At 45.4% G+C, this 27,572-nt stretch overlaps 1 protein-coding gene across 1 annotated transcript in view; it reads right to left on the minus strand.

Annotated features, from left to right (window-relative positions):
* Window positions 1-27,572, minus strand: part of hydin (HYDIN axonemal central pair apparatus protein) — a 1,099,250-nt gene that overhangs the window by 394,227 nt on the left and 677,451 nt on the right. Inside the window, exons 49-53 of the mRNA XM_067997614.1 lie at window positions 27,291-27,453; window positions 21,226-21,888; window positions 16,071-16,286; window positions 8,257-8,477; window positions 4,277-4,459 (exon numbers count right to left, since the gene is read on the minus strand). Coding sequence (XP_067853715.1) covers window positions 4,277-4,459; window positions 8,257-8,477; window positions 16,071-16,286; window positions 21,226-21,888; window positions 27,291-27,453 — 1,446 coding nt within the window. The remainder of the gene's footprint in view (window positions 1-4,276; window positions 4,460-8,256; window positions 8,478-16,070; window positions 16,287-21,225; window positions 21,889-27,290; window positions 27,454-27,572) is intronic.

Consider the following 27,572-nt stretch of genomic DNA (forward strand, 5'->3'; position numbering starts at 1 on the left):
CCGAGTGCCAACTCGCCCTTTCAATTGTTTTATGATGAATGTCAATACGTGACGGGAACCATTGAGTGGACGTGCAATGAGTGTACGTGTAGTTGAAGGACAGTTTTGTGCTGGGGGAAGATGTTGGGAGTGGGCCGGATTATTTCAATTTTTCTTTTTCCCACTCTGACTAAGTGAACCTTTGAGATATAAGGGTATCCCTGGCAGCAATGTACGCAGCTGGTCTGGCAATGGGTGCCCCATCTTCACATTGTTCATCGTTCTCTTCCTCCTGCTCTTCTTCTTAAATGTTCTCGTCATCAGAGGATGATTGATGAGCGCCTTGGTCTACCTTCACCTCTAATCCTCTCTGCTGCACAATGTTGTACAGGATGCAGCACACCACTATGATTCTCAACACCCTCACAGGCGAGCACTGAAGGGCACCTCCAGACCGATCCAGGCGCCTGAAGCGTATCTTCAACATGCTGATGGCTTGCTCGATGACACATCTGGTGGTCATGTGGCTCTGATTGTAGCGTTCTTGTGCCTCATTGGTGGGGTTCCTCACAGGCGTCATGAGCCAAGTTTGAACAGGGTATCCTTTGTCTCCGACGAGCCAGCCCTTAAGTCTGTCTCCTGGTCGGCAGAGGTTTGGAATGTTGGACTGCCGCAGGATAAGTGCATCATGAGAGCTGCTAGGGAATCTGGCGCACACCTGCGTAAACCTCTTCTTATGGTTGCACACCAGCTGTGCATTGATGGAGTGAAACCCCTTGCAGTTGATGAAAACTCCTGGTTCATGTGGTAGTCCTCGGATTGCCACATGTGAGCAATCGATTGGATCATGTACCTGTGGAAAGCCAGCCAGAGAGGCAAAACCCACTGCCCGCTCATTCTGGCTATTGTCGCAGGGGTAAGTTCACATAAGTGGATGCCCTGGCAAACAACCTACCCGAAACCTGCCTTATACATTTATGTGCAACCGACTGAGATGTCTCCGGTGGTGTCCTGGAAGGAGCCAGAAGCAAAGAAATTGAGGGCAGTGCGAAGGGCAATGGGTGGCCACCAGGTCCGGCAGGGAGCAACTCTTCTTGAAGGAGGTTACAGATGTCTGCGATAACCTGCCGTCTCAATCCGAGCCTGTGTAGGCACAGCTCTTCAGATAGGTCAAGGAAGTTCAGCCTCTGCCTGTAGCCTGTACTAACCATCGACCCACCTCCAGCAAGTACGTTACTCGCACGGAGCCAAACATGCCTCGTTAAACCTGGAAATGGGTGTGTTGGAGCCGGGTTGCAGTCGCACTTCAAATTTCTATTATTTTAACTTCCCAACCCACCCCCAATTCACCCATTCTTGGGGGTTAAAACTTCCCCCTGTGATTTTTCTCCTGGGTTGCTCTCAGCAGTGTCTGGGAGATTAATCTTTAATTCTTGGAGACTCCAAGACAATCCTGAAGGGTCAGCAACCCTTATGGCACAGTCAAGGTGCTAATTTTTTTTAATCAGTGAGGGGCTATCAGGAGAGTAGCTTGGAAAAAAAACATAAAAATTTGGCATACGATTACTTAACATAAAGACTGATTCCATCCTCCCAGGAAGGGGCAGGGCCTGCAGGGAATGATTTCAGGAAATGGCGGGCATGCCATCCAGGATTTTCCATCCATCCATTTTATTGGGTGGAAGGTCACAGGCAGCACGCCTGCGATGTGCTCGCTGCCAGCACCATTCCCAGACTGGAGTGTACAATCAGCGCTATCATTTCTGAGGCTGCAATGAGGCTTACACTGGTTGGCAGTGCGGTCTCCCAAAAGCTGGCTAGAGACTTCAGCAAAAAATCCAGGATAACACTCCAGTGCAGTACTGAAGGAGTGCTGCACTGTCAGAGGTGCCGTCTTTCAGTTGGATCGTTAAACCGAGGTCCTATCTGCCCTCTCAGGTGGCATGGCACTATTTGTAGAAGAGCAGGGGAGTTAACCCTGATGTCCTGGCCAATATTTATCCCTCAACCAACATCATCACATTGCTGTTTGTGGGATCTTGCTGTGTGCAAAATTGGCTGCTGTGTTTCCTACATTACAACAGTGACTACACTTCCAAAGTAGTTCTGTAAAGTGCTTTGGGACATCCTGAGGTCGTGAAAGGCGCTATGTAAATACAAGTCTTTCTTTCTTTACTTTCTACCCCTCAAAATGTACAGTGCATTAGGCCTGATTTCCCAACCCTCTGCTAGCACAGCCTTGTAATTTCAGGCCTTGTGTGTTTTTTGTAAATGAGCTTTGCCATTAGAATTCTGGAATCTTGCAGACTGACTGTCATACCAGGCCAGGTTTTCATTGGCCTAGGTTTTCCTGAAAAACTTGTCATGGTAATGGCGCATCTACAGCATACACACTATTAGTCTAACGTAGATTTTCAAGGGGAATTTTGGCGCAAGTAACTTATGTCATTACTTACGTCACACGAAAATTTTCTGGACCATTTGCGCCACTCCACTATTACCCTCACCTCCCTAAAAATCAGCGGCAATGGCGATTTTCCTGAATGGATGCCTGTTTTCTTGCCGCTGCCACTTAGACTGGAAAATAATGGCGCTGGTGAACTGGCAGTGGCAAGATTGCTCCAAGTTCGGTATGCAAAAAGAGGGAGCCACTCCTTTAACTTCATTAGATTTTACACTCAAAGGAAAAGAAACACCTCTGTACAAATCACTAGCACTTTCCCAAATGTTACAGTTATCGTTTTATTGCCTTCATGGTTCTTATTTATAGTTTGTAAAGTCCCTTGAAGATGCACTTGAATTTGTTCACGCAATTAACTGAAACCGAAATCTCGATAAAGCTCAGAGAAACGGTCAGAATTCGATTGAACTGGACACGAACCTGAACCCTAATCTGAACCATGCATCCGTAAGGAAACAATACCGGCAAAAGCCACATTCTGATATGTTTTCAACCATTGTTTTGCGGCGACAGAACAAATTGTAGCAGACAAAGCTGCAAGGGCCCGATTCATGATAGCCTAATAAATAGCCGTGATCATAACTGGTCCAATTAATGGTCATTTTTCACTTTGAGGTTGCAGGGCTTGAACGGTGTTCACAGGGCAGACAACACCAAGATGAAATTTATGAAGCACAATCATGCTGTACGATTGGGCTCCGACTGGCCTGAGTGGGGACACGGTTGTGGCTTTCCTGCCCGGTCAACCTAGGGGAAGAGGAGCTGGGCTCAGAACACGCCCAAAAGAGGTAAGTCTTTTAAACTTTTTGTTTACTTTCCTTGTAGGGTGAGGAAGAGCAGCAGTGCTCCTCTGGGCCCCTCAAGGAAAGCTGAAGCCTCCTCTGTCCCTGGCACACTCCCGCCCCCGCTGATCACGTAGACCCTCCCGAAACCTCGCCCCGCAACTTACCCGAGTGCCAGGGACAGTACCTTCGATGCCCACTGGCGACCTTCTGCCACCCCAGGTTGCGCTCCCACCCGCTGGCCAGTTTCAGGTGGGCAACTGGCCGGTGGTCATGCAGATGAGGCCCAGGAGGTAAAATGGCTCGGGCCTCATGCTGCCGTACGCTAACCGCCTTGGCCTTAGATGCTCGATTCCCACCCTGAGTTAGAATTGGGGCTTTTGTTTCTCAAGGACTCACAAAACCTGTCAGATGACTTCAGAGAAGTTCCAGAGTAAGAACCAATCATAGATTCCTGTGAAGGTGAAGATTTTGCGAGCTTCAGTCAAACAAGCCAAAATAGCCTCCACAGTGCGGTAGCCGTCCTGGGGATACTGCTGCAACTGCTGATTCTCTGGGAGGCTGGGTTAGGGGCAGGGGGAGGGGGAATGGCACAGTAACATTGGCCAACCCAAACCTCCCCCCATTTACATGTGGCAGGGTGGACAGCAATCAAACAGGCCATCTTGTTGATGGAAAATTTTGATGGTCGTTTTTTTAGAGCAGGATTGTGCTGGTAAACCATATTGCCCCCATAATACATCCTCCGAACTGTCCAGAAACAGGTGGTTTATTACATGAAAATTCAAGCCAGAAACTCAACCATGGCGCTAAAATTGGGTGACTTGGTTTATTTAGAAACATGTAACATAAATCGTAGTGGAACAATTCATTGTATCACTTGTGTCTGATAACAAAAACATGATTCTGATGCCTCCCATGCAAGAAAAGTGAATTCAAGAGAGTGTTTCATTTAAACAATTACTATGTGCTATCATCATATCACGTAGGCATACCAACAGTTCATGATTACCACCGCCGTAACACATATACTCCATTTCATTTAGAAACCTACCTGGGATCTTGGCTTATAGTTGGGAATGAGCAGATTCCTCTGCAGTACACCTTGTAGCATCTTTGCGTTCCCAGGAGTTCAAAATTCAGCGTTTGATCAAACCGCCCACACACCACTGAACTAAAATGCACTCGTAAAATAACCTCTTCACCAGGTTGTACAATCCAACGGTAAGGAAGGATTCTGGGGGGGGGATGACTATGATAGATCAAAGGAAATGTTCAAAGGTCAGATAAACAAAAACATAAGAAATTATAGACCAACAGAATGCCATTTGGGCCGTCAATTATACAGACCAGTTATTATTTGCACGATTGTGGATTATCTCTACTCTCCTGAGGAAGGTGAGTAACCAGAGGCTAAACCTCTGATCAGGTAAGTTCATTAAAACAGTACCTTGAGCTCACCTCCCAACACACAGTCCCATACATATGTCTGCACACACAGAGAACCAAGCAGAAGCTCCACGGTGTCAAGAGACCGGGCGGTGTACAGGACAAGTTGAGAAGGCGGTTAAAAAGCCATACGGGAACCTTGGTTTTATATTAGAGGCAGAGAGTACAAAAGCAAGGAAGTTATGCTAAACCTTAATAAAACATTGATTAAGCCTCTGCTGGAGTATTGTGTCCAATTCTGGGCACCACACTTTGGGAAGGATGTCAAGGCCTTGGAGAGGGTGCAGAGCAGATTTATTAGAATGGTACCAGGGATGAAAGACTTGAGTTATGTGGAGAGACTAGAGAATATGGGGTTGTTTTCCTTAGAGCAGAGAAGGTTAAGAGGAGAGTTGATAGAGATGTTCAAAATCATGAGGAGTTTAAAAGAGTAAATAAGGAGAAACTTTCCAGTGGCAGAAGGGCCTGTGACCAGAGGACACAGATTTAAGATAATTGGCATAAGAACCAGAGGCAACATGAGGGGGGAAAAAATTTAAGCAGCGAGTTGTTATGATCCGGAACCTGAAAGAGTGGTGGAAGTAGATTCAATAATAACTTTGAAAAGGGAATTGGATAAATACTTGAAGGGGAAAAATTTGCAGGGCTATGGGGAAAGAGCAGGGGAGTGGGACTCTTTCAAAGTGCAGGCACAGGCACAGGCACGATGGGCCGAATGGCCTCCTTCTGGCTGTATCATTCTAATCTAACCTTAAGACCCACATTATTCAAAACCAAATGTGTCCCACAGTCCAATAGTGTTCCGTACAGTACCTGATCACCTATGCCTGTATCTTTATGTTACAATACTGCTCATAACCAGAGATTTATCATCTCCTTTTGAAAGGAATTAATTTGCATTGTGTTGACTGCTTTTGATGAGAGGATACATTTCCAATGTACTACAGTCCCAGTATCAGTAATCTGCTTATATCTACACAGTCTATGGATTTCAGCCTTTGTGAGGCACTCTTTCTCCAAGGGGAACCAGGACACAGCAGCAGAGAGGAGAGACAAGGTGCACAGAAAACTGGGAGGGACAAATAGCAACAGAATAAAGAATAGTGTAGAAAGAGCAGAAATTAGATGGAGGAAAAGAGCAAAGCAGACTCGCATGGCGTTGGACTGCATGTGTGCAAATGTGAGGAGTGTTACAAATAAGGTTGATGAGCTGCAGACACAAGTTGCCACATGGGGTTATGATATAGTGGCTGTAACGGGGACCTAAACATGGGCAGGAATGGGGACTAAACATTTCTGGCGACAACGTATTCAGGAGTGATAGGGAAGAAAAAAGGAAAGGTGGGGGCATGGCAGTATTAATCAAGGATTATATTACAGTTCTACAGAGGGATAATATACTAGAAGGTTCAAAGACCGAATTTATTTGGTTAGAGTTAAGGAACAGAAAAGGAGCTGTTACATTGCTGGGTGTTTACTACAGACCCCCAAATAGTGAAGAGATAGAGGAACAAATCTGTTGGCAAATTTCAGAGAAATGTAAAAATAATAGAGAAGTAATAGTAGGGGACTTCAAATACCCTAATATAGACCGAGGAAAAAACAGTGTACAGAGCAAGGAGGGTGAAGAATCCCTAAAATGTGTACAGGAGAACTTTCTTAGTCAGTATGTTTCTGGTCCAAAGAGGAAGGAAGCAGTGCTGGATCTAGTTTTGGGCAAGTGAAATATGTTTCAGTGGGAGAACATCTGGGTGATAGTGATCATAATATAATTAGGTTTAAAGTAGTTCCGGAAAGGGACAAAGAAAAATCAAAGGTTAAAATACCTAACTGGATGAGAGCCAATTTCAGTGATTTGGGAAGGGGTCTAGCACAGGTGGACTGAGGGGTTTTGATGGAGCAAATAGGGAGAAACTGTTTCCTCTGGCAAGTGGGTCAGTAACCAGATGTCATAGATTTAAAATAATTGGCAAAAGAACTAGAGCGGAAAAGAGGAGAAATTGTTTCCCACAGAGGGTTGTTAAGATCTGGAATGCACTACTTGAAAGGGTGGTGGAAGCAGATTCCATAGGAACCTTCAAAAGGCAATTGGACATGTACTTGAGGACTATCTGCAGGGTTATGGGTAAAAAGCTGGGGTGTGGGACTAAATTAGACAGCTCTTTCAAAGAGCCGGCACAGGTTCGAAGGGCCGAATGGTCTCCTTCTGTGCTGTAAGATTTCTATGATTCTATGTCAAAGCATGTTTAATTCTGCAGTCTCTTCTTGCAACTGAACAATGAGTCCCAGAAACATGCTGTCGCTCGCCGCTGAACCCTCAATGCATCAATGTTCTTTTGAAGGTACAATCCTAAAACTGCAAACAATATTCCAAACACGACCTCACCTTTGAAGGTGACAATAATCTGTATCAATAGGTTTGAGAAGTAAAGGATGGAAAATGGCCATTTAACCCATGGAAGCTCATACCTCCATTACCCTAACTTTTGCATCTTAGCATTCAACTGCATTTTAAATATTTCTAATGATCCTGTATTTGTCATTAGGCCTGCCAGTTTATTCCAAACATGACTTTTTGAATAAAGAAATTCTTTCCAATATCTGTTTCAAATTTATTTTTCACTATTTTAAATTTATGTCCCCAGTTTAACAACTTATCTGAAAAACGGCGCCTCTGATTATGCGGCTTTTTATCTTTCAATTAATTCTCAGGATGTGGGTGTCACTGGCGAGGCCGGCATTTATTGCCCATCCCTAGTTGCCCTCGAGAAGGTGGTGGTGAGCCGCCTTCTTGAACCGCTGCAGTCCGTGTGGTGAAGGTTCTCCCACAGTGCTGTTAGGGAGGGAGTTCCAGGATTTTGACCAAGCAACGATGAAGGAATGGTGATATATTTCCAAGTCAGGATGGTGTGTGACTTGGAGGGGAACTTGGAGGTGGTGGTGTTCCCATGTACCTGCTGCCCTTGTCCTTCTAGGTGGTGGAGGTCGCGGGTTTGGGAGGTGCTGTATTCTCTCAGCACTGCACAGGAATATCAGCCTAGATTGTCGGCTCAAATCTTGGAGTGCAAGATTCAGAGACAAGAGACAAGAGCACTGCCAGATGAACCAAATTGATAAACCTCTGGTAGGAAGAATGGAGGAATTTCAAGAAAATAATAATCTCGATCTGAGTTAATCAATCTCAGCTGGGGCAGAACTTCAAACACTCAGTGCTCACAAAAACAAATCACCCTTTGGAAGTGAAAGTAGGGTGAGAGCAGAATTGGGCTTGGCTGTGATACCCTCCATAGCCTGTTGAGGCGCACATAGAGAAAGGCCACTTCGGGGAGGTACCAGAAGGCTGCTGACATCTGTGGAGCTGTACCCCAGCAAGAGTCATCATCTTCAGGAGAGAAAAAAGCAAATAAACACATAATAAATAGCTGAGGTAAAATCAGTTTAACTGTGACAACCTCTCCCTCTGGCATTTCTAATATACAATATAACAGTTTTTAGTGCATGTACAGTAAAGAGAATTGATTACCACAGATCATAAATATCTGCAGTGGGATGCTCTTCAATGCAATTGAGAGTTGTGTAACTTACTTGATTACTTTGAAATCTTCTCTGGTTGTGTCCTCGGTGACGCTATTGCGGTCGGCTTCAGATTGAGGTGACCAGGCGCCCAGGATACCTGAAGAACGGGAGTCACGGCGAATCTTTTTGTGACCACCGGAGCGACGCTTTTCACGGTCCGTCTCTGCTTTGTCTGCTTTGTCTGCTTTGTCTTTCTTAGATTTCCCCTTATGCTGAACTTGTAGCTCCTCCTGTGACAACAGAAATTCCTTTTTTGTTTTGTTTTGTGCAACCACCGTTATGATAGACAGTGCAGACTCTTACAAAGCTCAAATAAAAGAAAGAACTTGCATTTATATAGCGCCTTTCATTACCTCAGGACGTCGCAAAGCGCTTCACAGCCAATTAAGTACTTTTGAAGTGTAGTCACTGTCATAATGTAGGAAACGCGGCAGCCAATTTGCACACAGCAAGGTCCCACAAACAACATGTGATCATTGCCAGATAATCTGATTTTAGTGATGTTGGTTGAGGGATAAATACTGGATAAATATTACAAATGTAAGACAGAGCTTCGCCCTCCCTACTCCACAACCTGTCTTACTTTCAATAGCATTCGTTAAAGGCTGGGATCTTAAGTTGCCCCCATTTCCCATTCCCCTGATAGCTGCTCCCAAACCTTCGACTCCTGGATGCAATGTTAGTTTCACTCCTTCATATATCTTGTATTTCTAGTGAAAACAATCCTTCACTGGCTACACTCAAAACCTCTCTTGAAAACGTCCACTAGACGCACTGCCCCCACCCCCCTCAAACCCAGTCTTTTTTGTTTCAGTGAAAAGTATCCAGTTTTTCAGGCCTTTCTTCATAACTGTAGCCTCTCATTCCGAGCATCATCTGACTGAATCTTAGCCGTACCCTTTCCACAGCTCTAATGTTCCAATAATAGGGTACCCAGAATTGAATGTACTACTCCAAGCCCGTGTGATACTTTAACATCACTTCCTTGCTTTTATGTTCATTGCCCTTATGTGTAAAACCCAGAACCGCAATCTGCATGTTTATGGCCTTTTCCACCTGGACTCCTGCCTTTAAAGATTGATGTATCTGCTCTGGTGAGATCCTCTCTAATGACTTTGCAATTAAAAAGTATCAACAGATCAAGACCATTTAGGCTCCTTGCATTCACCAATACATACATTGACTGTGGATTGCCATTTCCAAACACACATAATGTGGATAATACCCATTGCAATAAAAGAGATTTAAAGTGACCCAGCCATCTCTCATAAGTCGACAATAAAAATATAATGGGGCAGAAATTGCTTGCAAAATAACAGTGAGCTCAACGGCACTCACTGTTGTTAGAAATCGAGGAGAAAGTTCCGGCGTTGGCACAGTGCAGTGAAATGCGGAAATCCGGAACTTGCTCCTAGTGGTTCGCCAGTGATATGACAGCTTCGAATTAAAGGGACATCGCACGCTGCAATCAGAGAAATCACTGAGACAGTGCAAACTTGCCCAGCTGGGAAGTAACTAATTACATCACAAAACAGGTACGCTTAAAAATACCAGGTCTAAACTCAGTTTTAATAAGTCTTAATGGCTGCCAAACAACTAAAAATGAATTTTTAAAAATGCGGAGTCTCATTACTGCTTATTTTAATAGTTATTGGTCATTAAAGAAATTTAAAAAAAAATTATAAACTTTTTAAAAAAACTTTTCCCTTCTGTCTCCTTTATTTAATTCAACTATTTCTTACCCTGTCTTCTTTTGCTGTCCATAACTGTTTTTACATTGATTTAAAATGTTGTACCTTGCAAGCCTGCAGAGACAGTGAACGCAGCGTGTTAACAATGCTGCGATCTGATTGTTGGAGGGGAGAGATCGATCCTCTCGCTTTTCCCAGGGTCCGAGCTTCACCTGATCTGACGCTGGGCTCTTCTCCACTTACAAATCGAGGGAGTGCCCAAAGTAAGGTAAGTTGGTGGGTTAGTATAAATCTATGGAGCGGCGAGGAGTGTTGGTTCGCCGCTCCATTATTGACTTATGATTTGAAATGTGACAAAACTCCTATTTATAACATAAAGGTTTGAATAAAGATGGTGATCCATTTAACGATCATTTCACTGAATTCCACTTACTCGAATACATCCCTCAGGGAGATCCGATTCACTCTGTCACATGCTTCTTCAGTATCCAGGGGCAGCACAAGAACTAGTTCCTGCAGCAAGAGAGTGATGATGGGTGCTGAGGAGGGGTTGGACAACATGACCCCCTCCCCGCAGACGAAAGCTGCTGCTCTTTATATACCAGGCTCGGCTGGGCGTGAGGGGCTCATATTGTTTAAGTTCAAAGCTTGTACACTGACCAGCCTTTTTGATTCCCAGTTTAATATGGAGGTGCAGCTAGGCAGGCTTGTGTCTTTCTTGTGGACGAGTGGGTCGTCTTGCCATGTGCTTTGGAATGCGCTAATGCTGACTGTGCAATTGATTGCATCAGGCAGGTAATGGGCCTATTCTGGAGCATATTTTGCACTGTCTGGAAAGCATCAGAGTCCAGGGCCTGCAATCTGCATGGCCTGACTTTCTTCAGTTACTTCTTTGAGAGAGACAAGGGGGTCCACATAACCACCACTCTCTTCTTTGCTCAGTTAGGAAGTGACAGATTGACCAGTTACTTTCCTTTGCTCTTCAAGTTTCTCACCCTTCTTTCCTGAAGGTGCTGACTCTTGCTGGGGTAGGGTTCCATGGGTGTGAGCAGCACTTCCTCACCTCACTAAAATAGCCATGCTGATGTGTGAGCTTAACCAGTGTGTGGTAGCAGGACATTCCTCTGTGGAAGACATCAGCCGACAACCACACAAGCATCCATTCCAGCCGGAGTCATTGGCTAGAGATCGATAGCAGGAACCATGGCACTGAAGGCATTTGCAGCACCCCCAACTGCTGTCCCCATTGACACAACACTCAACACAAACAGAGATGGAAACTGGAATTTTCTGGTTGGTATGGCTCACGCCAGGTGGTGTCTTTATTCACTAGGCTATCAGGAGAGTTAAGATGGCTCCTTTGGCTGGAATGTTCTAGACTGCCAACTTCTCCCTGCATGCTACTCAACCTCCTGAAAGAGACAGAGCTGGTCCAGTCAATATCTCCCCTTTTCAGTTGGAATGTTCCTTTGTCCTGCAGTGTGCCATCTATTAGCACAGGAAGGAAATGTTAAGGTCAGCCAATGTTGGACCTTGAAACCCATAAACAAATGGGTTTGTAAAGCAATAATCTATCTCCAGGGTGACCACATTATCCCAATCCATCTATCTATATAACCAAAAGTTTTGAATGTAGCACGTCACATTTTAAATGTGTCATTCACAAAAAAAATGTCACGTTTTTCAGATTGGCTCAAATAACCATATAAATTGCTCCCATAAAGACAGACAGGAAAAGCTATCAGTGACCACATTGAATATTCACTCACCCTACTCTACGCTGGGTAACGCGCCCAGTGAATTCGGGGTACTCCGCACGCGATCGCAGCCTAATTGAAGGCACTGTGCACCCGCATCACAGGCTGTCAGCAGGAGGAGCCCTATTTAAAGGGGCAGTCCTCCAATGCTCCTCCTGCAGCAAACAACCAATTTAGGATCATGGAGCAGGCCAGAGGCAAGGCTGCTCTAAGGTTCTCTGACTCCTCACTCCAGGCACTGCTCGATGGGGTGAGGAAAATTTTTTTCCCATTGGATGGGAGGAAGTGCCCTCCCTCCACCACCAAGAAGGCCTGGCCGAGGTGGCCGAGGAGGTCACCAGCAGCGGAAATGTGTCCAGAACCTGGGTGCAGTGCAGGAAGAGGTTGAATGACCTAATCAGGTCAGCCAAAGTGAGTATACTTACGCATTCTCGCACACTCCGTCTTCCACATCACCTCCACCACCACACAACTCCTTCTGCACTGCCACCACAATGCTCTCGCATCACTCCTCACATCCACTCAACTATCATCCTCATCTTGCCTGCAGGTACTCACCACCCCAGTTCCCATTTGAACAGTATCACGCAACCCAATCCTCATACAATCTCATGACTATGTCTCACACGCACCCTCCCATGCATCTCCCTCACGCTCACCCTCACCCACACCAATGCATGCAGCGGGTCACCATGCAACGATCACTCAATCATGCCTCTGTGTTTTGCCTTGGTAGGAGAAGAGATGCCAGAATGCCCGGGAGAGGGCAAGGACCGGAGGGGGCCCGCCACACCAGGTGGCCTTAACAGATGCGGAGCAGCAGGCACTCAAAATAAGCCGGACGCTGGAGTGCCTGTCTGTAGCGAATGCTGAGACTGAGAGTGCACAAGCGGCTGGTGACAGAAATCTAACACTCAGCACTCATGATAGCGAATTATCTTAACATCACTTGGCATCTGCAATCTGCAGTACCTCAACAGTTACATGGGTAAGATGGGTATCGAGGGATATGGGCCAAGTGCAGGCAATTGGGACTAGCTTAGTGGTATAAACTGGGCGACATGGACATGTTGGGCCGAAGGGCCTGTTTCCATGTTGTAACTTCTATGATTCTATGATTCTATGATAACATCTGTCCACATGCTTAATATTGCTTTCTGTTCTCTTGCAGGGCCATCTGCGACAGCCATGACTGTAGAGGGCAATTCCTCAGAGGACCTGCTGGCCTCTGAGAGTGCATCATCACATCTGAGCCAGCCATCCACCAGCACAGATACACACACCTTGGTGGGTCCCCGTCCTCAGTTAGTTGGGCTTGCACATGGTGAGTCACCACGCACATGTGAGCACGAGCAGACCCTGGTGGCAGGGGCGGCCGTGGAGAGTCCGCGTCAGTGGGAGCACTCTTCTCCAGGCTGTGCTCAGCTGGACCTAGATATAGAACCCTGGGGGCCAGCCTTGAAAAGGAGAGTCATCGAGGGGCAGCAGCACATTGCCAAGGTACTGGAACACAATCTCTCCATACTCGCACAGAGGATGGAGGAGTCCAACTCCTGCATGACTGGAATACTGTCACAGGGATGTGAAGGCATCTCTGAGATAGTGTCGCGGGTAGGTGCGGGAATGTCTGCGATGGAGGAAAGGCTAGTTTCCATCGAGCGTCAAGCACGGCTCAACAATGAGTCCATTCAGGCCCTCATAACGGCCGTTCGGATTCAGGGTGAGCAACATTCTGCCGCCTTAAACAGGCTGACAGATACCTTACAACTGGCCTTACAAGGCTTCACACAAGTCCTCCAAACTGTCATCCAGCAGGGTGGAAGGAGTGATGTGGGCCTGGGCCAAGAGAGGGATGATGGTGAAAGGGGACATGGAAGTGGGGACGCCACTCAAAGCGCTCCCATGTCTCACCCATTGCCCCCCTCTCAACCAGTACCCACAATGCTGTCCCCTCTCCAGGTGGCCGAGTCTGCCCCTGCACAGGTGCAGGTGGGCACTGAAACCCAGAGGGCATCCGCGCAAAGCATCTCATCCGTCAGGGCATGGACAAGAGCAACCTGCCACTACCTCTGCTGAAGCCACAGGGGTAGCACCACGTAGGGGTTCCCATAAACGTAAGGCGAAGGTTTTGTGAGCACAAAGGGGATGCACAAGGGTGTAAGACAAAATGTCATGTTTTTGATTTATTTTCATTTGTTTTGCAAAAAATCATAAAAATTTGTTATCACCACTACTGCCATGTCTTTGAAAATCTTGTCTGGTTTGTGCAATAATGCCCTTTCCTGAGGATCACTATGAAGACCCACACCTAATGCCACCCATTGTGTGACTGCAGAGTGGGTGTAGGTGTATTTGCAGGGCTCTTTTTTTTGTGCAGACAACTGAGAGACGTCGGCGATATCCCCAGTGGCACCCTGGAAGGATGCGGAGGAGAAGTTGTTGAGGGCAGTGGTAACCTTGACAGCGACAGGTAAGAAGATGGTGCTCGGGCCAGCCGGGAGCAGCTCGGCATGAAGGAGGCTGCAGATGTCCACAACTACATGTCGAGTGACTCTGAGCCTCTGTGTGCACTGCTGCTCAGAGAGGTCCAGGAAGCTGAGCCTCGGTCTGTGGACCCTGTGGCGAGGATAGTGCCCTCTGCAACGCATCTCTCTCTGCGGTTGCCCTCCCTCCTGCTGTACAGGTGGATGTGTCACAGCACTGTGTTGTGGAGCTCCACGTGTCAGAGGTGGACGGCGTGGCCGGCGAAGCTGGTGATGCTGTTCGCCCTCCGAGGAGGTCATGAATGCAGATATGGCGGCCCCCATCCGGAAGATGTACGTTTGAGGGGGTCCGCAAGGTAGGTAAATGTGTCTGCACACCGGGGTTGAGGTTGCAAGTTTGTGAATTTTATTGTTAGGAGGAGGGTGGTGGAGGCCAAACTTTGTCCAAAGTGACAGAGTGGCCTCCTGCAATGAGTGAGAGTCTCCCCACCCCAACCTGTCAAATGGACCTTTGCAGCTGCCACAGGCTGGTGGCTGCAACACGTCTTTTTCAACTGGGAGTGTTTCCCCCAGTACGGGAAACACGCTCAGTTTAGATGAAAATCCCATCCCTCCTAAAATATCCTCCAAATCAGGTCTGCTAATGACCTGAACTATCACATTAATTGGTTTAAGCGGGATCCCGTCGGCTTTAATTGCCGGTGGGAGTCCCGCATGCGGGGGCTGTGCACGCATCTAAGTGCGTCACAGGGGAACCCGGAAGTGGGTGGGTTGGAGCCGGGCTCCGGACCCGCCCCGGGAATCTCAATTTGCGGAGCCCCCCGCCCCCCCCCCCCAACGAACCCACACGCTCAGATGTCCAAAAATCGAGCCCAATATCTTACCAATAGAGTAACTCATTAAATGATATTGTACAACTCCACAGGTCTCCCTTTCACCTGCGTTTCTCTTCATTCCAAAGCTCATTTTCATCTCCTTGAACCTCAATAACTCTGTACTCTTCCATCTTGCTCTTATCATCTTTGCACACACCTGATCTTTCACCCTCCATGCCCATGCTGTCTTTCACCCCTCCGCTCATGCGTGCTATCGCCACCTCCCTCCCACGTGCACTTCTACAGAGAACATGGCTACTTCACTTCATAGAAATCCGACAAATGGACTATCCATTCATCCCACCTCATAACACTCGTCACTAATAGTTTCCGCCTTTGCATACAGTCTAGATCCACACATCCAATATTGGGAATATCCTACTGTTCCCACACACCGTGAGCAACGGGAGATCTGCTAGTACTTGAGACAATTTCATGGAAAGGAAGAAAGAACTTGCATTTGTATAGCCCCTTTCATGACCTCAGCCCGTCCCAAAAAGCTTTACACCCAATGAAGTACTTTTGAAGCGTAGTCACTGTTGAAACATAGGTAACGTGACAGCTAATTTTCCGCACAGCAAGCTCCCACAAACAGCAATGACATAATGATCGGATAATCTGTTTTAGGGATGTTGGTTGAGGGATAAATATTGGCCAGGACACCGGGGAGAACTCCCCCGCTCATCATCAAATAGTGCCATGGGATTTTTTGTGTCCACTTGAGAGGGCAGACGAGGCTTTGGTTCGACGTCTCATCTGAAAGACGGCACCTCCGACAGTACAGCACTCCCTCAGTACTGCACTGGAATGCCAGCCTAGTCTTTTGTGCTCAAATCTCTGGAGTGGGACTTGAACCCACAACCTTCTGACTCAGAGGCAAGAGTGCTACCACTGAGCCACGGCTGACACCTGCAGCTCGTCAAAAAGGCCCAAGAATTTACTAAATGCTCGCCACGGAGAAAATTAGACGTAGCTACTTTCTCTCAGCTCAGACCTACTCTTTAATGTCACAAGTACCTTAACAATCAGGAGCACGGGTTCAGGCTCTGGTTCAGCCTCTTTCTTTTCTTCATACAACAATTTTCCTTCTTCTGGATTAGGTGAAATCGAGAAGTGACTCAGCGTCTCAGGTTCTGAAGTGGACCTTCGCTCCACAGGGTATTGCACCACTGCAAATAGGGCAGGGGGCGGGATGGGGGGACCTTTTGGGCCCAGGCCCAGGCTATCTAAAACCTGCGCAGGAGAAAAAACATCAAATTATCTTTCTTTTAGTATAAAGAAAGAGGAAAGGTATGTGTAAATACCCAAATTTAGGTTTCAACAATGCACCTTTTCCTGATTCAAAGAGCAGGAGGTAACCTTGTTACTATTATTCTAAAGGGGTCATTACTTCATTGTTGTGGGGGAAGTGGGCATTCTCTCTCTCTCTGTCCACTTCTACCCAGTGATTGAAAGAACAACAGCTGGCCTTGCTGCTATTACTCTGAGGGAGTTTCCAGTGATTTTTCCTCCTGTTGCAGGAAAAAGGTGTTGACTTTTGCAGAAGGCAGTTCTATGGGAGCTCGCATCACCCGCCTGACTGTTCTTCATGTGTAATGTGTGTAATGTATAGTAATGTGTGTCTGCAGGCTATTCCAGCAGAGTGGGCATCAATGTCCTCATCCGATGTCCATGTGTGCACTTTCCTGCAGGAATCACTGGATTGCAATTAGGACTGGGAATGTTGGTTTTCCATCTCTAGCCTGGGGCACTGAGGCCAGCTGCAGTGTCCCAGCATTAGTCGGACAACATTTCCTTTAGGATCGCCTTGCATCAAAGTGCTTTTAACTCTCTTTCAAATAAATGAATGGTTGTTGTGAGACCACTCATTAATGTGCAACTGCTATCTGTCCAATTTATAAGGCAGTACATCGCTTGTACTAACTGGATACAATGCTGTCCATTATCCCTAAATAATCTATTAACGTAACAAGAACCTCCAGCCTCCGCTCTGCTATAGTATAACAACAATTTGTACTTTTATAGCTCCTTTAATGCTGATAGCAGACTTCAGGAGGACATAGACAGACTGGTGAAATGGGCAGACACATGGCAGATGAAATTTAATGCAGAGAAGTGTGAGGTGATGCATTTTGGAAGGAAAATGTGGAGAGGCAATATAAACTATATGGTCCTAGGTGCAGGAACACAGAGACCTGAGAGTTCACATACACAAATCTTTGAAGGTGGCAGGACAAGTTGAGAAGGCTGTTAAAAAAGCATACGGGATCCTGAGCTTCATAAATAGAGGCATAGAGTACAAAAGCAAGGAAGTTATGGTAAACCTTTATAAATCACTGGTTAGACTCTTTATCTATTTTTATTGGGCACCACACTTTAGGAAGGATGTCAAAGCCCTGGAGAGGTTGCAGAGGAGATTTATTAGAATGGTACCAGGGATGAGGGATTTCAGTTATGTGGAGAGACTAGAGAAGCTGGGATTATTCTCCTTAGAGCAGAGAAGGTTAAGAGGATATTTAATAGAGGTGTTCAAAATTATGACGGGTTTTAGAATAAATAAGGAGAAACGGTGTCCACTGGCAGAAGGGTCGGTAACCAGAGGACACAGATTTAAGGTAACTGGCAAAAGAACCAGAGGAGAGATGAGGTTAATTTTTTTACACAACGACTATGATCTGGAATTCACGGACTGAAAGTGTGGTGGAAGCAGATTCAATAGTAACTTTAAGAAGAGAATTAAACTTAGCGAGGAAAGAGCCCTGGTCCGCATGGATTGCCTCCATGCATACTGAAAGAAGTTAGGAAAGAGACAGCAGAGGCACTATTACGTATAGATAATAATTCATTAGAAAAGGGAATAGTGCCAGAGGACTGGCGGACAGCTAATCTGATTCTGAAATTTAAAAAGGGAGATAGAACAAATCCAGGGAACTATAGCCCAGTTAGCTTAACGTCGGCGGTAGGAAAGGTAATGGAATCTTTACTCAAAGATGGAATAGAAAAACATCTAGAAACCAAAAATATAATAAAGGATAGTTAGCACGGATTTCAAAAGGGAAGGTCATGCTTGACCAGCCTTATTGAATTCTTTGAAGAAAGGGTAGTGTGGTCTAACCAAGGTTCTATATAAGTTTAACATAACTTCTCTGCTTTTGAATTCTATTCCACTAGAAATGAACCCCGGTGCTTTGTTTCCACTTTTTATGGCTTTGTTTGCCTGCGTTGCTACTTTCAATAATTTGTGAATCTATACCCCTAGATCCCTTTGCACCTCAACCCCATTTAGGTTCTTATTTTCCAAGGAGTAAGTTGCTTCTTATTCCTCCTATCAAAATACACCACCTCTCTTATCTATGTTGAAATTCATTTGCCATTTACACACCCATTCTGCAATTTTGTTGATGTATTTTTGTATTTTGTCACAGTCCTCCTCAGTATTAACTATACCCCCAATATGGAGTCATCCACAAATTTTGATATTGTACTTCCGATTCCCAAGTCCAAATTATTGATGTAAATGGTGAATAACAGTAGTCCCAGCACTGATCCCTGTGGAACACCACTTCCCACCTTCCGCCAGTCTGAGTAACTGCCTTTAAAACCTTCCCTTTTGAAACCCATGCTGACTATTCTTTATCATATTTTCAGTTTTTAGATGTTTTTCTATTACAATGAGTAAAGATTCCAATATCTTTTCTACCACCGACATTAAGCTAACTGGTCTGTAGTTCCCTGGACTTGTTCTATCTCCCTTTTTGATTATAGGAAAAACATTAGCTGTCCGCCAGTCCTCTGACACTATTCCCTTTTCGAGTGAATTTTTATGTATATATACTAGTGCCTCTGCTATCTCTTCCTTAGCTTCTTTGAGTAAGCATAGATGCAATCCATCCGTACCCAGGGTTTTATCCTCTCTAAGTTTGACTACTTGATCAAATATCTCCCCCCTTTCTATCTGAAATGTCGTGATATCCTTTTTGATCTCTTGTTCTAATGCCATGTCCACCTTGTTAGTCTCCCTGGTAAAAACTGAGGCAAAGTAACTACTCATTATATTTGCCATTTCACTGTCATTACCCATGAGTTTACTTTGTGCATCCCTTAGTGACCTGATCTCCATCTTAATTTTCCTTTTGTTATTTATGTATACTTTGCTTTTTTTTAATATTCTTTGATCATTTCATTTCGCAATTCCTCTTTGCTTTCCTAGCCTTTTTGTATTCCCTTTTGTCATCCTCTCATTTATCGTCTACGTACTTAGTGTCTGCCTTTTTCTTTCGTTTCAATTTTACCCTTATCTCTTTATTCACCCATAATCTCATTATTGGCTAGTTTGTTCTTGTTTTTAGCAGAATACATTTCTCCTGAATTCTATTGATCACCATTTTAAATATTTCCCACTGCTGTTCTATCTCTTTGTTTGTCATTTTTTTAAAGTTTACCTTCCCTAGTTCCATTCTCATCCCTTCATAATTAGCTTTTTTCCAATCTATTACTTTGGACTTTGTTTCACTTACCTCTCTCCCAATCATTATCTTGAACTATATTATGTTGTGATCTCTATTGCCTAGATGATCCCCTACACTTACTTCTCTTATCTGCTCTGATACGTTTCCTAACAGATCTCTGCACTCCTCCAATTCTTGCCTCTTGCGCATCCCCAATTTTAATCACTCCACCATTGGCGGCCGTGACATCAGCTGCCTAGAACCTAAACTCTGGAACTCCCTCCCTAAACCTCTCCGCCTCGCTATCTCTCTCTCCTCCTTTTAAGACGCTTGTTAAAATCTACCTCTCATCTGTCCTAATATCTCCTTATGTGGCTTGGTGTCAGATTTTGATTGGTAACGCTCTTGTGAAGTGCATGGGGACATTTTATTACGTTAAAGGTGCTACATAAAATAAAGTTGTTGTTGTTGTTGCCACCGTCGTCGTCACTAGATCTAACAGTGATTCCTCTCTTGTTGACGTTCTTACATTCTAGGGAAGAAAGGAATCCTGAACACACTGTAAAAACTCCATTCCCCTTTACCCTTTCACTACCTCTTCTTGTCAGTTTATTTGGGGGGTAGTTGAAATCTCCCATGTTTTTTACTCATTTCATGGATTTGTCTACATATTTCTCCCTCCACTTCCCTTCCACTATTAGGTCATCTGTGGCATACCCCTATTAGTGTGATCGATCCCTTCTTATCCTTTATCTTCAATCCATATGGATTCTGTTTCTATCTTAATGTTAGTTATGTCCCTTTTTTCTACTGCCATTATGTTATCTCTAAGTAGTACAGCTACCCCAAGCCCCCAACTTCCTTCCCAATATATAGTGCATGTATTTACTGAAAGATAAACTAGTGTGTGCAATATGTAAAATGTAATGGAAATAGCATAATTTGAATTGTAATATAAACTACTGTGTGCAACATATGAACTGAAATATTAGCTTGTGTATAATATGAACCGTAATATAAACTAGTGTAACATATGAACTATATCAAATGTAATATATGAGCTATATCAACTCATATGTAATATATAAAACATAATAGAAAAATTGTAAAATTTGATCTGGAATATAAACTAGTTTGTGTAATACATGAAATTAATATAAGCGAGCGATGTAATATATGAACCCCAATATAAACCAATGTGTGTAATATATGTAATATAAGTGCATGTGCAAGATATGAACTATAAGATAAATCAGTGTGTAATGTATGAAATGTAATTTTAAACAAGTGTATGTAATTTATAATCTATAATATAAGTCAGTGTCTGTAACATTTGATTACAATATAAACTTGTATATAATATATAAACTGTAATAAAAACCAGTGTGTGTAATCCATGAACTGGAATATAAAACAGTGTAGTATGCGTAGTAAAATAGTATAATATGTAATACATTGCAAACTAACATGCATTTTATATGAAATTTTTCTATCATTTCATAATTTAGAAGGCAATCTTTTACATACTTAACCGTTAACAGTTGAGGGGTAGATTGATGCCTGTCAGAAATATAGAAGAAGGGTTAGCAGGGGGGGGACATGCTTTGGAGACTGGGACAATTATGCAGGTCCAGTGTAAAAGCAGATTTAAAGAAGCCCCAGAATGTTAGTGATTTGTTAGAACACCGTTTTGTGCTATGGGCCAGCACTGCTTCTATCTTTACCTCTTCAACTGATGGTGCTTTACCACTGTCCAGAACATGTTTCCCAATACAGTCCTCTGCGTCAGTCACATGCAGCTTGATCTGTGGCACTCCCAAAACTTCTTCCTTCTCTGTACTTTCTGTGCCGTCCCCATCAACTATGATATCAGACTGTGGCGACGTGACACTTTTCTCCTCTCTCAGCTTTTCCAGCCTTTCTTTCTCGGCCTTTTCTCGCTCTAAGCGATCTTTCTCGGCTCTCTCTTTCTCGGCTCTCTCTTTTTCCAGCTTCTCAAGCCGATCTTTCTTTCCCTTTTTCCCTGAGGGCGCGGGGCGTTCTGCGGAATGTTCCTCCCCCCCACTTTGGCTATCCTCGAATGTCGGGATGACAGTCATTCCTTGCGCTCTATCCCAGAATTCCAGAATTCGAGAGATTTTCTTCTGACTGCGATCATACTTTTGAAATCTCTGGAAAAGCAGTTTCTCTGGTTGTTTATGTGACATATCCTCTTGGGGTGTAGCAGTGCCCTCCACTACTGCATGATTGTTTTTAACAGAATAGCTCTTTTTCTTTTTAGGTCCTTCCTCTGTTTCGCCACGTTCTGCGTGGAATGAATCTGGTCGTTCTGCAACAACGCCTTTTACTTCAGGGGCCTCAGGCTTCATCGTTGAAACATTCATGCTCTGTAGAAAAGTACAAAACAAAAGCAACACTTTCATATATTTCTTTCCTCCCCCCATGAAGAGCGGGGGAAGAGGCCTCGAGACCAGAGGTACCGGTGTCGAAAGAGGGGAGCAGGCCCATGAAGAGCGGGGGAAGAGGCCTCGAGACCAGAGGTACCGGTGTCGAAAGAGGGGAGCAGGCCCATGAAGAGCGGGGGAAGAGGCCTCGAGACCAGAGGTACCGGTGCCGACAGAGCGGAGCGGTCCCATGAAGAGCGGGGGAAGAGGCCTCGAGACCAGAGGTACCGATGCCGACAGAGCGGAGCAGGCCCATGAAGAGCGGGGGAAGAGGCCTCGAGACCAGAGGTACCGGTGCCGACAGAGCGGAGCAGGCCCATGAAGAGCGGGGGAAGAGGCCTCGAGACCAGAGGTTCCGGTGTCGACAGAGGGGAGCAGGCCCATGAAGAGCGGGGGAAGAGGCCTCGAGACCAGAGGTACCGGTGCCGACAGAGCGGAGCGGTCCCATGAAGAGCGGGGGAAGAGGCCTCGAGACCAGAGGTACCGGTGCCGACAGAGCGGAGCGGTCCCATGAAGAGCGGGGGAAGAGGCCTCGAGACCAGAGGTACCGGTGCCGACAGAGCGGAGCGGTCCCATGAAGAGCGGGGGAAGAGGCCTCGAGACCAGAGGTACCGGTGCCGACAGAGCGGAGCGGTCCCATGAAGAGCGGGGGAAGAGGCCTCGAGACCAGAGGTTCCGGTGCCGACAGAGCGGAGCGGTCCCATGAAGAGCGGGGGGACCAAGATCGAAAACAACAAAAATCAAGGAGTGACATCACAGGACAGCAGGTCTTGTTATTATTCCAGCACTTTAAACAAAAGGGGTATTATTTTTTCTCTAAACTAGGGCATTCGTTTATACTAAGAGCTGGGAAATTAAAAAGGGGTAGATTAATCGGGGTAAGTAAACAGTAAGTAAATTAGCAATAACAGTACCGTCAGTCTTTAGTTTATTTCTGTTAAGTAGAGTAGTAATCTAATAAATCGAGGCATGGCAGGGCATCTCAGACCCGTCAAATGCACATCTTGTGCCATGTGGGAATTCCAGGTCGCTTCCCGCGTCATGGACAACCACAGGTGCAGGAAGTGTTGTCAGCTGGAGGAGCTCGAGCTCCAGATTTCGGACCTTGAGCAGCGGCTGGCGACACTGCAGTGCATCCATGAGGCTGAGAGCTACATGGATAGCACATTTCTCCAGGTGGTCACCCCCGCAGCATAAGAGGGTGCAGGTGGAGAGGGACTGGGTGACCGCCAGACAGACAAGGAGGACCAGGCAGGTAGTGCAGGAGACCCCTGAGTGCATCTCACTTTCTAACCGGTATTCATACTGGTGAGGGACAGGGTTCCGCTGGGGAGTGCAGCCAGAGCCAAGTCCACAGCACCATGAGTGGCTCAGCTGTAAAGGAGGGGAGCAGAAAGGTCAAGAGAGCAATAATGATCGGGGATTCAATAGTTAGGGGAACAGACAGGTGTTTCTGCGACTGCAAACGTGATTTCAGAATGGTATGTTGCCTCCCTGGTGCCAGGGTCAAGGTTGTCACTGAGCGGCTGCAGGACATTCTGAAGGGGGAGAGTGAACAGCCAGAGGTCGTGGTCCATATTGGTGCCAACGACATGGGTAGAAAGAGAGGTGAGGTCCTGCAGGAAGATTTTAGGGAGTTAGGAAAGAGATTATTATGCAGGACCTCAAAGGTAGTAATCTCCGGATTACTCCCGGTGCCACACGCTAGTGAGTACAGAAATAGGAAGATAGAGCAGATGAATGCGTGGCTGAAGAAATGGTGCAGGAGGGAGGGCTTTAGATTCCTGGGGCATTGGGACCAGTTCTGGGGGAAGTGGGACGGGTTGCACCTCAACAGAGCTGGGACTAATGTCCTCGCGGGGAGGTTCACTCGTGCTGTGGGGGAGGGTTTAAACTAATTTGGCAGGGGGGTGGGCACCAGGATGTAGTATTGGAAAGGAGAAATAAGGTGCACAAAGGATTGGGAGAGACAGATAGCACTAGAGTAAGAAATGGTACGGTATTAGGTGGGATCAGATTAAGAGAGAATAGAAGAAGCTCTAAGATAGATTTACAGTGCATGTGTGTAAACGCACGAAGGGTAGTAAACAAAGCGCAATATGCCACATGGGAATATGATGTTGTGGCGATAATGGAGACCTGGCTCAAAAAAGGGCAGGATTGCATACTAAATATTCCTGGATACAAGGTGTTCAGGAAAGAAAGGGAAGGGAAGAAATGAGGGGATGGTGTGTGCCAGTATTGATTAAGGAGAATATTGCAGTGCTAGAGAGAGAGGATGTCCTGGAGGGGTCAAGGACAGAATCTATTTGGTTAGAGTTAAGAAACAATAGAGGTGCCATTACACTACTGGGTATATACTATAGGCCACCAACTAGTGGGAAGGATACAGTGGAGCAAATTTGCAGGGAAATTACAGAGATGTGCAAGAACTATAGAATAGTGATAATGGGGGACTTCAACTATCCTAATGTAGACTGGGATAGTAATAGTGTATGGGGCAAAGAGGGAACAAATTTCTGAAATGTGTTCAGGAGAACTTTTTTGACCAGTACCTTTCTGGCCCAATGAGGAAGGGGGCATTGCTAGATCTGGTTCTGGGGAATGAGGTTGGCCAAATGGAGCAAGTGGCAGTGGGGAAACATTTAGGGAACAGCGATCATAGTATCATAAGGTTTAGATTAGCTATGGAAAAGGACAAGGGCCACTCTAAAGTAAAAATACTCAATTGGAGGAGGGCCAATTTCAGTGGGATGAGAATAGATCTGGCCCGGGTAAACTGGAATCAAAGATTGGCAGGCAAAACTGTCATCGAACAATTAACAGTCACTTGGACAAGTGTGGATTAATTAAGGGAAGCCAGCGCGGAATTGTTAAAGGCAAATCGTGTTTAACTAACTTGATTGAGTTTTTTGATGAGGGCAATGCAGTTGATGTGGTGTATATGGACTTCCAAAAGGCATTTGATAAAGTGTTGCATAATAGGCTTGTCATCAAAGTTGAAACCTATGGAATAAAAGGGGCAGTGGCAGCATGGATACAAAATTGACTAAGTAAAAGGAAACAGAGAGTAGTGGTGAACGATTGTTTTTCGGATTGGAGGAAGGTGTACAGTGGTGTTCCCCAGGGGTTGGTATTAGAACCACTGCTTTTCTTGATATATATTAATGACTTGGACTTGGGTGTACAGGGCACAATTTCAAAATTTGCAGATGACACAAAACTTGGAAGTGTAGTAAACAGTGAGGAGGATAGTGATAGACTTCAAGAGAATATGGACAGGTTGGTGGCATGGGCAGACATGTGGCAAATGAAATTCATAGCAGAAAAGTGCAAAGTGATACATTTTGGTACGAAGAACGAGGAGAGGCAATATAAACTAGAGGGTACAATTCTGAAAGGGGTGGAGGAACAGAGAGGTCTGGGGGTATATGTGTACAAATCGTTGAAGGTGGCACGGTAGATTGAGAAAGCGGTTAAGAAAGCATACAAGATCCTGAGCTTTATAAATAGAGGCATAGAGTCAAAAGCAAGGAGGTTATGATGAATCTTTATAAAACACTGGATCAGCCACAACTGGAGTATTGTGTCCAGTTCTGGGCACTGACTTTAGGAAGGATGTGAAGGCCTTAGAGGGGGTGCAGAAGAGATTAACTAGAATGATTCCAGGGATGAAGGACTTCAGTTACATGGATAGACTGGAGAAGCTGAGGTTGTTCTCCTTAGAGCAGAGAAGGTTGAGAGGAGATTTGATAGAGGTGTTCAAAGTCATGAAGGGTTTAGACAGAGTAGATAGAGAGAAACTATTCCCATTGGCGGGATGGTCGAGAACCAGAGGACATAGATTTATGGTGACTGGCAAAAGAACCAAAGGTGACATGAGGAAAAACTTTTTTTACACAGTAAGTGGTTATGATCTGGAATGCACTGCCCGAGGGTGTGGTGGAGGCAGATTCAATCGTGGCTTTCAAAAGAAAACTGGATGAGTACTTGAAGGGAAAAAATTTGCAGGACTATGGGGATAGGGCGGGGGAGGGGGACTAGCTGGATTGCTCTTGCAGAGAGCCGGCACGGACTCGATGGGCTGAATGGCCTCCTTCCGTGCTGTAACCTTTCTGTGTTTCTAACTTTACACCCAATGTATATAATTCCAGGTCTTACACCCAAGGAGTGTACCTCCAGGACATTAAACCCAAGGAATGTACCACCAGGACATTAAACCCAAGGAATGTACCACCAGGACATTAAACCCAAGGAGTGTACCTCCAGGCCGTAAATCCCTGGAATGTATCTCCAGAACTTTAAACCCAAGGAATGTAATTCTTGAACTTTAAACCCAAGGAATATTATTCCAGAACTTTAAACCCAGGGAGGGTAATTCAGAACTTTAAACCCAAGGGATGTAATTCCAGGTCTTAAACCCAAGGAATGTAACTCCAGAACTTTAAAGCTGAGGAATGTAATTCTAGAACTTTAAAGCCAAGGATTGGAACTAACCATTGATTATTTTTCTGTTGCTCCAATTTCCTGTCCTCCCTTGCTGAAGGTGCTGACTTTTACTGGGGTGACCACCTCCCTCCAGTAACTCACCTAACTAGATATACCTCATGTGTGAATTGAGGCAATGAATGTTGCCAGGATACTTGGTTATGGGGGGGTATGACAGCTCAGCCTGATCCTGTCATCATCTGAGATTCTCACTGGCATAATTTCCTTCTGAAGTCACTGGGTGATCATGAGCGGATACCCTGATGGAACTTCCTCTGCTTAGCCCACTCCAACTGCTGCCTCAGCAGAAAAGTACGAAGTCAGCACAGTCCAAGGATCAAACCTGGGGCCAACTGGTATGTATGGCTCAGTGCCATATCGGAGGGGTGCCTTTACCCACTGAAGCAGTGGAGGTGCTCAATATTTACTGTACAATATTCAACAATAGGTAGTAACAGAAAGATTCACATGAAAATGGTGGTAATTGTAATTATCTATATCTAATTTTCAAAAGGGTTATTGATGCTGAGACCCAGGCTGCAAAAAAGAACAACATTGTGGAGTTGTTCCTTTTAATCTCACTGGGAAAAAAAGAAGTGGGAGGGGGAAGCAGAGAAGTCATTGAGAATGTGTCAATGTTGAGTTGCACAGAGACCCAACTGTACCAGCCCCATATGGATTACATCCAATGTTGCATCTCTGGCTGGTTGCCATAGGGGAGAGGGGCTCACTATCTTTTCTCATCCTGAATATTGATCTCAAATCTCAGAAGATCAGTAGCACCTAGAACACAAGTCAAGTTAATGAAGGTATGTTTGTTTCTCTATGCTCAACTTTCCCAATATCTGTTTCCGTACCACCTTTCCACTCATCTGCATTTTCTTTGCATCCTCCTTGATACTCAGGTCTTTTTTTCCTTTTTTGGATTTTTTCTTCAGTTCTTCTTCCTCCCGCAGCCTCTCCATTTCTTCCCTCCATTTCTGTTCTTGCAGGTGACGTTCGTGTATCACCTTCAAAACTCTGGACACAGAAACAGTGTTATCACATGGGGCCCTTCCTCGTTTCCGGCAGAAGCTCTGCAACTGACACAATAACTGGTTTGGAAAAGTTACAAAGCCCAATAGTGCAAGACATGAAGT

The sequence above is a fragment of the Heptranchias perlo genome, chromosome 16, assembly GCF_035084215.1.
Source record: "Heptranchias perlo isolate sHepPer1 chromosome 16, sHepPer1.hap1, whole genome shotgun sequence".
NCBI classification, from domain to species: Eukaryota; Metazoa; Chordata; class Chondrichthyes; order Hexanchiformes; family Hexanchidae; genus Heptranchias; species Heptranchias perlo.